At 50.5% G+C, this 13639-nt stretch overlaps 1 protein-coding gene and 1 long non-coding RNA gene across 7 annotated transcripts in view; one reads left to right on the forward strand and one right to left on the reverse strand.

The window, feature by feature from the left end:
* The window catches only part of PI16 (peptidase inhibitor 16), an 11582-nt gene extending 5706 nt beyond the window's left edge, over nucleotides 1–5876 (reverse strand). For all 4 annotated transcript variants that reach the window (XR_003549409.1, XM_006148627.3, XM_006148626.3 and 1 more), the window contains exons 1-2: nucleotides 4925–5876; nucleotides 30–251 (exon numbers count right to left, since the gene is read on the reverse strand). Coding sequence is in view for 3 of the 4 variants with exons in the window: in XM_006148627.3 (XP_006148689.1) it covers nucleotides 30–251; nucleotides 4925–5089 (387 nt within the window). In the remaining variant the exon portion in view is untranslated. The remainder of the gene's footprint in view (nucleotides 1–29; nucleotides 252–4924) is intronic.
* LOC114007820 (uncharacterized) overlaps nucleotides 1–11634 on the forward strand; it is an 18277-nt gene extending 6643 nt beyond the window's left edge. Inside the window, exons 2-3 of one of the 3 annotated variants that reach the window (XR_003549412.1) lie at nucleotides 4200–4278; nucleotides 11394–11634. This is a non-coding gene — a long non-coding RNA (uncharacterized LOC114007820). Of the gene's footprint in view, nucleotides 1–4199; nucleotides 4279–4902; nucleotides 4987–11393 lie in introns of those variants that run through there. The other 2 variants (XR_003549411.1, XR_003549410.1) reach the window with 2 other exon arrangements.
* Nucleotides 11635–13639: the final 2005 nt, after the last annotated feature.

The following is a 13639-nucleotide window of genomic DNA, read 5'->3' on the forward strand; positions in this document are numbered from 1 at the left end:
CCCCAAGCCCCCGCCCGCGGGCGTCGCACCTGCGTGTAGTGGCCGCACACCTGGCCCGGGTCGCAGGCGGCGGCGCTGAGGTTGTAGTGCTCGCGCTCGTGGTGCCACTCCTCCATGGCCAGATGCACGTCCACGCCCTCGTCGGTGATGGCGAACAGGTTCTCGCCGCGCCGCCCGCGCTCCTTGTTGTGGCCCCACACGCACTGCTGCGCGTAGGCCTTGGCGAAGGCGGCCAGCTCGTCGTCCCAGCTCTGCAGGGGGAGGGGTCGCAGGGGGGGGGAGGGAGGTGAGGACGTCCAAAGATTCTGTGGGGAGGTGTCCTGGACGCCAGAGGCGGCCATCGCATTCGTACCTGGCGCCCCAGCCGTGCCCTGGAACCTCCCTGCTCCGGGTGGGTTTCTGTGGGCAGGCGGGAGGATGCCCTCCCAGGCCCTGGAGCTGGCTGAACTAGGCCCGAGCACCAGTGGGGGTTCGGGACACATGGCCTAGCCTTCCTGAGCCCTCCTTGGGAAGACTGTGGTGTTCTGGTCACACCCTTCTGTGTGAATGGGGGACCAAGATGCCTCTGCTCTCTCCTCGGGTGCTTGAACTTCTCTGAAGACCCAACTTGTTCAAGGAGAGTGGAAGGTGGGCTTTTTTTCAATTAATATTTTTATTTAATTGTATTCATCATCATCATCATCATCATTTTAATTTGAACAGAGAGAGCAAGAAAGTGAGAAAACAAGCCTCCAGGTTCGGGACTTGAACCGTGGTCGGCCATGTGGGGGTCCAGCACCTCAGCCACCGTGGCACTTGTCTTCCCCGAGGTGGGCTTGTGCTTAGCCCATTTCCCTGCCCCCCATGAGTCTGAGCTGGGGAGCCAGCACCCTCCTCGCCCCTCTCAATTCCCATCCTGCCCTCAGACAGTGCAGCCTTAGGCCTTTCCCCTCTCCAGGCTTCCCGCCCAAATGCTATTCCCAAATACTCTCAGCTTGTCAAATGACAGTCCCTTTCCCCAAGAAAATCAAATGTCCCCGGCAAGAGGCCCCTCGCCGACAGGTCTCCTTTGGGTCTTGGCAGCCCACAGCTGTCAGATTCCAGTGTTGCCCAGTGGGGACCTCAGGTGAGATGGTGGCAGGGGGCACGTTAGGCCACAGGGCCTCCGAGGTTTTGTGTCCCCAGCTGGGAGGACAGACTGAGCGTGGGTGGGAAGAGAGATTAGCGAGAAGACATCTGACCAGAGGACTGGGGAGAGAGGCCTGGATCCCATTAAACTCTGTCCTTGGCCTCTCCTGGAAACCCTGGCAGCAGCGCTTGCCCCACCCACTGGGGCCCATCCAGCCCTGGGAGCCAGACAGCCCAGAAAGGGCCAAGAGCTGAGGTGACCCTGAAAGGGAGACTGTGTCACCACACCCACTTCCCACCCGCTCTAGGTTTCCAGGGGCAGCTGCTGGAGGAGTAGAGGGTGGGGGCACTGGGCTGGGGTAGCCCCGCTGCTGTGACCTCGCTGAGTCCCTCCCCTCCTGGGCGTTTTAGTCCCACATCGCTGATCCCTGAGGTTCTCAACTCTGGGCAGCAGTGCGAGAGTGGGCGTGGGGAAGGGACAGGTGCTGGGGACCAGGATCAGGGTGTGTGGGGTGACCCGTGGAGCGCCTTCAAGATAAGACAGTGAGAGGTCATCAATGTCCAGCCCAGTGCTGGCACACAGTAGGGGGCCATAGATCTTTGTCAGCTAGTGAAGCTTCTGCTTAAAGCAGGGTCGTCTTCAGATTCGGACTACCTCTGCATTCTGAGTAGATGCCAGAAGTTCCACCATTAGAGCCGTTGCTTTGTGGTGGTTTTGTTTTGTGTTTCTGTGGGTTTGATTCTTAGGTTTTTGCTATAGGCACATGTGCTTGCTGGGGGGAGACAGAGACGGGGGGTGGGGAGTGATTTCACAAGTGAGAAATCACTGTGCCTCCAGGGGGATGGCCATACTACAATCCCTTCTTCTCCATTCTCCTGGGATTTTGGTCACACGGGTACACACACCTGGCATGATTTTCAAGCCACCAGGTCTGAGACTTAAACCATAGTCAACCACGTGGGAGTCCAGTGGGAGTCTGGAACTTTAACCACCAGGTCAGAGGGTGCATTTGTTCACCACAGACAGATAAAGAGAAAGTACCCTCCAGTGGGGCATGGCCATACCACACACAGTCCCTTAATCCCCTGTCTTCCATTTCTCCATCTTTTCTGGATTCTGGGCACACATACATATGTGCCCGGTGTGTTCTACAAATTTCCAGGGCTGGGATTTGAACTGGGGTCTCCCATGTGGGATCTGGCTCCCTATGCACAGCACTTAAGCACTGTGTTACAAGGCCGGCCTGGTTGAGGTCTTACTGTTCTCATTCAGTTGCCCAAAGCCCCTTGTGGAGTTGCCCACATTGGTCACTTGGTCGCCATCTGGAAGCAAAGCCATCTGCCCATCCATTGATCCATTCATTCAGCCATCCTGGACACAGTGCTGGCCCTGGGCCTACAGTGAGGACCAAGGAGCGGGGCTGGACTCCCACATGGCCGACCACGGTTTGAGTCCCAGATCTGGCAGCTTGCTTTCTCCTTCTCCGTCTCTTTCTTTCTGTCTCTCTCTGGTCAAATTGAATAATAATAAATAAATCAGCTTTTTTAAAACAAAGAACCAAGAAGCTTGAGTTCACATGGTCATGAAAGCCGGCTTGGCCATGGGGTAGGAAATGACAGCTACCCAATTAATGTCACAGGGCCCCAGAGAGGCTGTTAGCCCAGCCTGAGAGTGGAGAGGCGTGCGCCAAAGGCGTGCACCAGCAAGGCCCTGGAGCTGAGCAGGTTTGGGCCAGGGCAAGACGAGCTCTTCAGGACAGTGAAGGATAAAGGGTGACCAGGAGAGGAGGCTGGAGAGGCGGGCCAGGGCCAGAACACCGAGTCTTCTCCGTCAGGGGTGCAGCTTTATTCTGAGGGAGCGAGGAGTCAGTGGGAGCCATCGAAGGGTTTTGAACAGGGTCAGACTCATACATTGGATCATTCATTCTCCTAACAGAAATCAGAGGCTGAGGAGCTGTCCCTGGGCCCCGAAACTGGGGTCGTGCAAAGGAGAGCCAGGTGGTGTGGAGAGGGAGGGGGTGTGTTCAGGAAAGCTGCAGTTTCTGGGAAGTAAAGCTGGCGATTAGATATGGCGGCTGAAGGAGACGGAGGGACCCAGGTAGGGGCTCTACCTGCCTCACCCTGCCTTCATCCCTTCTTTCAGGTTAAACGTGTATTGAGCACTTACTGTGTCCCGGCTTCGTGTTAAGGTGCTTTACACGTACTCACTCATTTAATCCTACAACCACTCACGGAGGAACTGTTCTGTGTCATCTCTCCCATTTTACAAACGCGGGAACTGAGGCGCAGAGAGGGGAAGTAACCTGACCAAGGTCACACAGCTACTAAGTGGCAAAGCAAGATCTGAACCCAGGCCATCTCGCTCCGCAGTTTGAGTTCATGTTGCATCCCAGCCCAGCCTTACTCCACCTTCTCCCCACAGCATTCCCAGCCGGTGTGGCGTGTCCCCTCAGTATCCAGGCTGCTTACCAGAAGGTGGTCCTGTCCCAGCGCACACCCTCTTCCAGAAGCAGCTCCCAGCCTGTTAGCCCCCGGTCCCAGCCAGCAAGACTGTGAGGCTCAGGGATCTACAGATGGGGGAACTGAGGCCCAGCAAATCTGGGTCCCCAGTTGGGGAGCTGCTGGCATGGTGGGCTCCGGACCTCTTGTCTGGGGCTCCTGGTCGCCCAGGCTGATGGCGCTGTGAACGGTGGTGCTGATGAAGCATGCAGAACCATCCTAGATCTTTCTGGCCCTTGTCATTCTGTCTGGCCCTCGGGGCCATGCCTGCCCTGTGTCATAGGTCAGGAAACACAGGCCTTTGAAGGGGAAGGGGCCCACCGGGCCAGGAGTAGCCAGATTATCAATTATGCATATTGTCGGTTGGCCAGATCTGACGGAGCTGGGGTTAGAACTCAGGTCTCGGGGCCCGATCTTACTGCTGTGTTTCCCAGCTGGGACTTTGCTCTTGGGCACCAGCTATGAGGGTCCCTGGACACTGCTCCCCCACCACCTAAGCCACCTGGGTGGGAGGAGGGGCCGGGCCAGTCTAGCCCTCAGAGGGCAAGGAGGAGGCAACTTCCTCTTTTATCCTCTAACCCTGCCTTCCCCAGCAGGCACCCAGCACCCCAGGCCTGGCCTCTGCATGCAGGTCTGTGTACATCTGCGCGCTCTGCCGCTGCCTCACAGTGCGTAAGTGATTTTACACCTGTCCACGCTTCCTCTAGTATACCCGCTTACAAATATGTTTTCGAGATCTCATTTCCCCCTCACTGTCATTTCTGAGATGCGATTCATGCGGGTGTATCTGTAGCCCTAATGATGACCCCCTTTTACAGGGGAGAAAGTGGGCGTCAGCAAGGTGATGGGGCTCTCCCCGAGTCCCAGGGTCGTAGGCGAACCTGAGCAGTGTACTCTGGAGCCGCTCTGCCTCTGCTGCCCATGCTCAGCCCACCTCCTCGGCCTGCCCTCCTGCTCCAGGTGCACACGGCCCTGCTGCCTGCTTCCTCCTCTCCTGGGGGAGGAAGGCTAGTTTCTCAAGGATGTGAAGAACTTCCTGCATGCCCCCTCCCAGGGCACATGCTTTTAGGGGGTACTGGGGGGAAGATCTGGCCCTACCAGCGGCGTGCTCCGAGCGAGCACTCCTCTGACCCTCAGTGTCCTCATCTGTATACTGGGGCTGCTTACGGGGAGCCGTGAATTGCACAACGTCAGGGGCTCCGTCCCTGGCCAGAGAGATGAGTCTCTGAGCAAGTGGTCCAGATGGGGGGAAAAGTTTGGTGGCAGGCCCTTCCCAGCACCCCTTCCATCCCGCAGGCTAGTGGCTGGCCATACTCACCATCTGCAGCATGTTCGAGGCTGGCGGGGTCACCTGGGCCCGGTAGAGGTTGTGCAGCTCCACCATCAGACGCTTCTCCTCATCCTTGAGGGCTCCAGCCGGGCCTGCGGAGGCCACCAGCAGTAGCAGCGGCAGGAGCGCCAGGAGACCGCAGGAGTTGCTCATGGTGGCCGGCCCTTGCTGCTTCTCCCGTCCAGGGGTCTGGCAGCCGGATTTAAAGTGCTTCCCACACAAGCACCACCCTGGCTGGGGTGGGGCAGCAGGGGCCACGTCTGGAAGCCCAGCCCGGCTCACACAATGTCTCGGCAAGGGCTGGGTGTCTTGGGTCCCAACCAGAGTCCACTCCCCTCGGAGTCCTTGGCAAAAGCCTCCTTCCTCGCAGTAACGGGCGCTCAGGCCAAGAGCCGTGTGAGTTCCCTGGGTCTTCTAGAGCTGTGGACAGCTCTGGGGGGCAGAATCACAGCCTCTGCAGAGCCATGGCCGCTACTCCCAGGTCTCACCCACTGGCTGCTGAGGACAGAAAAGAGGAAGGAAGCCACACAGACCCTACCCACCCCGGAGCACTGGGCAGGATGAACAACTAGAGGCGGCTGTCGGAAGGATAGGGATTTGTACTAGGTCGGAGTCCGGCTTCTACCCTTGCTGTTCGCGCTTTCCGCAGCGTTCTCAACCGAATCAGCGACAATGATAGCACAACTGACAGCCCTTCTCTAAAGGGCTTCGAACCAGAAGTGTATAGGAGCGTGAGTGTGCGATATGTTATACACATGCACTATCCTGGGGATAGGACCGAGTTCTAAGCACGAGATTCACTGACGTTTCACATGCACCTTATACACATAGGCTGAAGGGGGTTTTAGACACTACTTGGTATTGTAGCATTGTTTTGTTTTTTGATTTTGTTTTTGTTTTTGCTAGAGGGTGTGTGTGCCTGTTGGAGAGAGACAGAGAAACGAAGTGAGAAATCACCCCCTGGGGCGATGGCCATGCCAGTCTCTTCTCCATCCTCCTCCTGGGGTTTTGGGCATACAAACACACCTGGCGTGTTTTTGAAGCCACCAGGTCTAGGACTTGAACTGCCTAGTAGGCCTTGTGGCATCCAGCGGCCCTAACCACCACACCACTGGCTGGCCCCTGGATTGTAGTGTTTTTTTTTTTTTTTTTGAGAGGTTTTCACTATAGGGCGCGTGCGCTTGCCAGACAGACAGAGAGAGACAGAGAGACAGAAAGCGAGAAATCACCCCTCAGGGGAGATGGTCACGCCACAATCCCTTCTCTTCCATTCTCCTCTTGGGATCTTGGGCACGCACACACACGCGCCCGGCGTGAATTTTAAGGCACCGGGTCCGGGACGTGAACCACGGTCGACTACGTGGGAGTCCAGCGACATAGTCATTATGCTCACTGCTGGTTACCTGGATTGTAGTGTTTTGACTGCAACCTGTCACCTGTCAGGTGTGGAATTTCCACTTGTGGCATCATGATTCCAACCAGCTAAAACCATCTTGAGGAATCAAGTTGGAAGTCTCATACTTTCCAGTATCAGAAAGCTTTAGAACTTGGAGCCTTTCAGATTGTGTTTGGACTGGGCTGGAGGGAGGCTGGAACGAAATCGAGCATTTGGAAAGCACCTGGGACAGTATCTGGCCCTTAGTGGGTCCTCAGTAGCAGGAGACAGCTGCCCACTCCTCAGATTTTTTTAAAAATATTTTATTTAACTTTATTTATTTATTTATTTTAATTTGACCAGAGAAAGAGAGAGAGAAAGTGAGAAGGCAGGCTGCCAGGTCTGTGACTTGAACTGTGGTCAGCCATGTGGGAGTCCAGCATCTTTAACCACCATGCTACCTGCCAGCCCCACTGTTTTTCTGTGTGTGTGTTTTTGTTTTGTTTTGTTTTGTTTTCCTATGCCAGAGGGTACATGCACTCACCAGAAAGAGACAGAGAGGGAGGGAAGGAAGCATCCCCCCAATGGGGCATGGGTACACTATAATTCCTTCTCCTCTGTTTCTCTATCTTGTCAGGATTTAAGGTACATGCACACACATCCATAATGTTTTTCAAGTGCCAGGGCTGGGATACGAACCACGTGGTCAGCCATGTGGAATCTGGCTTCCTTAGCCATTAGACTATGGGGCGGACTGGCCCAAGACGTTTCCCACGGTAGCTACATTCTGCATCAAGACTTCTCAGCATGGACATAGTGTTGCTTTCTGTGCGTCCCTGTGAATGCATGTACTTGATGCACTCGTGTGGACACCCGTGCTCCAAATTCATAGAAACGCAATGCCTCTTTTTAAGTGAAAGAGAGCAGACAAGCTGAGCGGCGAGTGAGCTGACGCAGCAGCTCTGGGGAGAGTGTTGGAGGGGAGACAGGCATGGCAGGCAACCAGCCAGCGCCTGCATGGGGATGCCGTGGATCTGGGGCCTGGCCTGCAGGAAGCTGGAAAACCAGACCCTTGAGCTCACCTGGGATCTTTGATCAGCACCCTCAGTGCACAGGGAGCCGGGGAAAGCCCACCCACTGACTTTGAAGATGGCAGGAAAACCATTCCTACCCAGGTCTCAAGCTAAAAAAAACAAAAGTAAACTAAACAACTTGAAGTCCACAAAAAAAAAAAAAAAAAAAAAAAAGGGTTAGGATGAATACATTCAGCAAAGTTGTGAGAGACAAAATCAACTCTCAGAATTCTGTTTTATCAGGAACCAGCAGTTAGCGTAATGGCTATGTCGCTGGACTCCCACGTAGTCGACCGCGGTCTGTGTCCCAGACCCGGTGGCTTAAAACTCACGGTGGGCGCATGTGCGTGTGTGCCCAAGATCCCAAGAGCAGAATGGAGGAGAAGGGATTGTGGCGTGACCATCTCCCCTGGGGGGTGATTTCTCACTTTCTGTCTCTCTGTCTCTCTCTGTCTGGCGAGCACACGCGCCCTATAGCGAAAACCTCTCCAAAAAAAAAAGTCTGTTTTTTGTTTTCTTTCTTTTTTAAAAAATATTTAATTTTATTTATTCATTCATTTATTTTAATTTGACAAGAGAGAGAGCGAGAGAGAGAGAGAAAGTGAGAAAGTAAGCCACCAGGTCCAGCACTCAAACCGTGGTCAGCCATGTGGGAGTGTCCAGTCCCTTAATCACCATGCCACTTGCTGGCCCCCAGAAATCTGTTTTTTCTATCTGCTAACAATGAATAATCCAAAAAGAAAAAAATTAAATACCATTTATGATGGCAACAACAACAACAAAATATTCTTAGGAATATATTTAACAAGGGAGGCAAAAGATTTATATACTGCAAACCACAAATATTCCCAAGAGATGTCCCTTGTTCATAGATTAGAAGACTTGATATTGGTAAGGTTTAAATATTACCCAAAGCAAGCTACAGATTTAATGCATAGCTATCAAAATCCCAATGATAATTTTTTTTTTCTCAGAAGTAGGGAAATCCGGAAACCAGCAGTTAGCGTAATGGCTATGTCGTTGGATTCCCACGTAGTCGACCGCGGTTCACGTTCCGGACCCGGTGGCTTAGAACTCATGCCGGGCACATGTGCATGTGTGCCCAAGATCCCGAGAGGAGAACAGAGGAGAAGGAATTGCGGCGTGACCATCCCCCCCGGGGGGGTGATTTCTTGCTTTCTGTCTCTATGTCTCTCTCTGTCTGTCTGGCGAGCGCACGCGCCCTATAGCGAAAAAACCTCTCAAAAAAAAAAAAAAAAAAAAAATGAAGAAGTAGGGAAATCCTAAAATTCATATGGAATGAATCCCTTGGGACCCCAAAGAGCTGAAACGATCTTAAAGAAGAACAAAGTTGGAAGTCTTATACTTTCCGATATAAAAACTTAACTACAAAGTTAATCAAAATATTTTGTACTGACTTAAAGACAGATATTTAGACAAATAGAATAGAGAACCCCAGAAATAAACCATCACATATATGGTCAAATTATTATTATTATTACTATTATTACTTTGAGAGAATTTTGTTATAGGGTGTGTGCACTCACTGAAGAGACAGAGTCAGAGACAGAAAGCAAGAAATCACCCCATGGGAGGAGGGCCATGCCACAATCTCTTCTCCTCCATTGTCCTCTTGGGATTTTGGGTACACGTGCACACATGCCTGGTGTGCGTTTCAAGCCACTGGGTCCAGAACGCTTACTGCAGTTGGCCGTGTGGGAGTCCAGTGCCTTAACCACTACTCCACCTGCTAGCCCCACTGTCAAATTATTTTTTAAGAGAATTTTTTGCTATAGGGCACATGTGCTCCCCGGAGAGACAGAGACAGATAGATGGAAAGTGAGAAATCATTCCCTGAGAGGATGGCCACACTGCAGTCCCTTCTCCTCCACTCTCCTCTTGGGACCTTGGGCATGCACACACATGTACCTGACGTGAGTTTTAAGCTGGGACTCAAACTGTGGTCGACTACGTGGGAGTCCAGCAACCTAACCATTATACCATCTGCTGATTCCTGGTCAAATTATTTTTAAAACTTACTGTTGGGTCAGCCCTGTAGCACAGTAGTTACGTGCTGTGCACAGGGAGCCAGATCTCCCACAAAAGACCACAGTTCAAATCCTGGCCCTGTCATCTTGAAAAACTTGCTGGGCAAATGTGTACGCATGCTCAAAATCCTAATGTGCTAGAGACATGGAGGCAAAAGGATGGTGGAATATGTATACCTCATTGGGGGATACTTTCTTTCTCTGATGAGCACACAAGCCCCCTGACAAAAATAATAAAAAGATACATGAACCAGCAGATGGCATAATGGTTACATCACTGGACTTTCACATAGTTGATTGTAGTTTGAGTCCCAGACCCGAGGCTTAAAACTGATGCCAGGTGTATGTGCGTGCATGCCCCAGATCCCAGAAGGAGAGTGGAGGACAAGGGACTGTGGCATGGCCATCCCCCTAGGGTATGACTTCTTGCTTTCTGTCTCTCTCTATATCTTTGCCTTCTTCCTCAAACATAATGTAAGAAGAAATAAATAACTTTGGTACTTTTCTAGTAGTTTAAAAAAAATTATTCTTTTGAAAATTTGGCACATAGTAATTATACATATTTGAGGGGTACCGTGCGATTCTTCAGACAGTATGCAATGAACAAATCAGGGTAATTAGCAGATCAGATCTGTCGTCTCAGACGTTTGTCATTACTTTGTGATGGAAATTGTCAAAATCCCCTCTTTTATTTTTTTTATTTATTTATTTTTGGAGAGGTTTTCACTATAGGGCACATGTGTTTGCCAGACAGAGAGAGACATAGAGACAGAAAGCGAGAAATCACCCCCCGGGGGGATGGTCACGCTGCAATCCCTTCTCCTCCATTCTCCTCTCGGGATCTTGGGCATGCATGCACACGCACCCAGGGTGAGTTTTAAGCCACCGGGTCCGAGACGCAAACCGCAGTCGACTACGTGGGAGTCCAGTGACATAGCCATTATGCTAACTGCTGGTTCCCTTTTATTTTATTTTAGAGAGAGATTTTTTGCTACAGAGCATGTGTGTTCACCAGAGAGACAGAGAGAGAGTGAGAAATCACCCCCCAGAGGAGATGGCCATGCCACAATCCCTTCTCCTCCATTCTCCTCTCAGGATTTTAGGCATGCACACACATGTGCCTGGCGTGAGTTTTAAGCCACCAGGTGCAGGGTGCATTGCTCACTGGAGAGAGACAGAGAGAAGGTGAGAAATCACACCCCAAGGGGGATGACCTTGTTGTAATCCCTTCTCCTCCATTCTCCTCCTGGGATTTTGAGCATGCATGCACACGTGCACCTGACGTGATTTTCAAGCTGCAGATCTGGGACTCGCACCACGCAGCTAGCCACGTGGGATCCAGCCACCTTGATCTCTACACCACCTGCTAGTCCCAATAAACTACTTTTAGCTCTAGGTACCCTACTGAACTATGTAACACTAGAACTTGTTCCTCTCATCTAACTATAATTTTGTGTCTGTTCATGAACAACCATCTCCCTTCCCCCACCGTTCCCCGGAGTCACTGTTCTTCTCTCACTTCTGTAAGGCCATCTTTCTTAGGTCCCACGTGGCATTATTCTTTCTGTGCCTGCATTGGTTATTCCACTTAGCATAATTCTCTCCAGGTTTGTCCATGCTACCCCAAATGACAGCACTTCATTCTTCTTTTTATATGAGAGTTTTTTTTTTTTGATCTAGGGTGCATGAGCTCACTGGAGAGACAGAGACAGAGAGATAGAGAGCAAGAATCATCCTCTCCAGGGGGATGGCCATGCCGCAATCCCTTCTCTTCCACTCTCCTCTCGGAATTTTGGACATAGCTGCACACATGCCCGGCATGAATTTTAAGCCTCTGGGTCTGGGACTCAAACCGCGGTTGACTACGTGGGAGTCCAACGACGTAACCATTATGCCATCTGCTGGTCTCAGGACTTCATTCTTTGTAATGGCTGATGTTCCATTTTGTATATATCCCACAGTTTCTTTCTTCATGCATCTGCTGATTGACACATAGGCTGGGTCCGTGCATTGCCTGTTACGAATGGTGCTGTCATGAACGAGGGGGTCCAGGTAGCCATGCGACATACTGAGATCCTTTCCGTCGGACACACGCCTAGCAGCGAGATTACTGGATCACGTGGAGGGTCTACTGTCAGCTTTTGGGCAACTTCCATACTGTTTTCTTCTCCTTTTTTTAAAATAAATAATTATTCTATTTAACTTTATTTATTTATTTAATTTAATTTGACCAGATAGGGACAGAGTGAGAGAGAGAGAGGAAGTGAGAGAGCAAGCCGCCAGGTCTGGGACTCAAACCGCGGTCAGCCCTGTGGGAGTCCAGCTCCCTTAACCACCATGCCACCTGCTGGCCCCCATACTGTTTTCTATAATGACTATACTAATTTACATTCACACCAGCCGTGTAAAAGAATTCCCCATCACCACATCCTTGCCAGCATTTGTAATTTTTTATCTTTTTGATGACAGCCATTCTCACTGGGTGAGATGAAACCTCTGTTTGCAGGTGTGTGTGCGCGTGCGTGCGTGCATGTGCGTGTGTGTGTTTTATACCAGAGGACATCTAAGAGAGGGAAAAAGCACTTTCTAAGAGAGCCTGGTTATGCCACAATCCTTTTATCTCTAGCTCTTTGTTCCATCAGGATCCTAGGCACATGTGCACCCACCAGGTGTGTTTTTCAAGCCTCGGGGCTGGGGTTCAAACCCTGCTGGCCATGTGGGATTCAGCTTCCTCTGTACAAAGCTTAAGTGCTGGGCTACAGGGCTTGCCCTCGCTGTGGTTTTGATTGAATGCCTCTCCTTGACGATTAACGATGTTGAACATTTTTCATATACTCATTGTCCATTAGTTTGTCTTCTTTGAGAACTGTCTGTTCAGACTGATTGTTCAGTCAAATGATGTTGACAAGGGTCAAGGGTGCCAAGACTCTTCATGGCGGAAAGGATGGCTTCTCAACAAGACTGGGAAAACTGAATACCCACATGCAAAAGAACGAAGTTGGATCTTTACTTACACCATATACAAAAAAATAAACAAATTAAAAATGATCAAAGACCTAAACATAAAATCTTAAACTACAAATCACTTAGAGGAAAACATGAGGAGGACCAGCTGTTGGCATGGTGATTAAGGTGGCTGGATCCCACATGGTTGAGTCTCAAACCTGGGAGCTTGAAAAATCATGCTGGGTGCACTTGTGTATATGCCCAAAAGTCCCGAGAGGTGAAGGGAGATGGGATTACTGTGTGGTCACCTCCCTTTTGGGATGACTTCTCACTTTCCCTCCATCTCTGTCTGGCAAGCACACTTACCCTAGGGCAAAAACCTTTAAAAAAAAAAAAAAACGAAGTGAAAACTTTTGTGTTTTAATCAACAGGGTAAAAAGGCAATCTACAGGATGAGAAAATATTTGTAATCATGTGTCTGATAAGTAATGGATAATTAGAATATATAAAGAACTAGAACTGGAACCAGCAGTTAGCGTAATGGCTATGTTGCTGGACTCCCACGTAGTCGACTGCGATTCGAGTCCCGGACCCGGTGGCTTAAACTCATGCCAGGCGCATGTGCATGCGTGCCCAAGATCCCAAGAGGAGAATGGAGGAGAAGGGATTGTGGTGTGGCCATCCCCCCTAGGGAGTGATTTTTAGCTTTCTGTCTCTCTGTCTCTCTCTGTCTGTCTGGCAAGCACACACGCCCCTATAGCAAAAACCTCTCCCCAAAAAACGAAAATTAAAAAAAAAAAAAAACTAGAACTCAACAACAAAAAGCGATTTAAAAATGGGCAAAGGACTTGAATAGACATTTCTCCAAAGGAAAATAAACAAATGAAAATATATATATATATATATATACAAGTGACCGACAGACACAGGAAAAGATGCTCAACATCATCAATTATTATTGAAATGTGAGTCAGAACCACAATGAGATACCATTTCACATTCGTTAGGGTTGCTATTATTAAAAACAAAACCCATAGCAAGTAGCAAGTATTGATGAGAAATTGGAACAGCTGTGCATAAAGTACACCACGGTGGAAGAGAGTAGGCAGTTCTTCAAAAAGTCACAGAATTGGGACCAGCAGTTAGCGTAATGGCTATGTCGCTGGACTCCCAAGTAGTCGACTGTGGTTTGAATCCCGGACCCGGTGGCTTAAACTCACGCCAGGCGCATGTGCATGCGTGCCCAAGATCCCCAGCAGAG

The sequence above is a fragment of the Tupaia chinensis genome, unplaced genomic scaffold, assembly GCF_000334495.1.
Source record: "Tupaia chinensis unplaced genomic scaffold, TupChi_1.0 Scaffold000238_1, whole genome shotgun sequence".
NCBI classification, from domain to species: domain Eukaryota; kingdom Metazoa; phylum Chordata; class Mammalia; order Scandentia; family Tupaiidae; genus Tupaia; species Tupaia belangeri.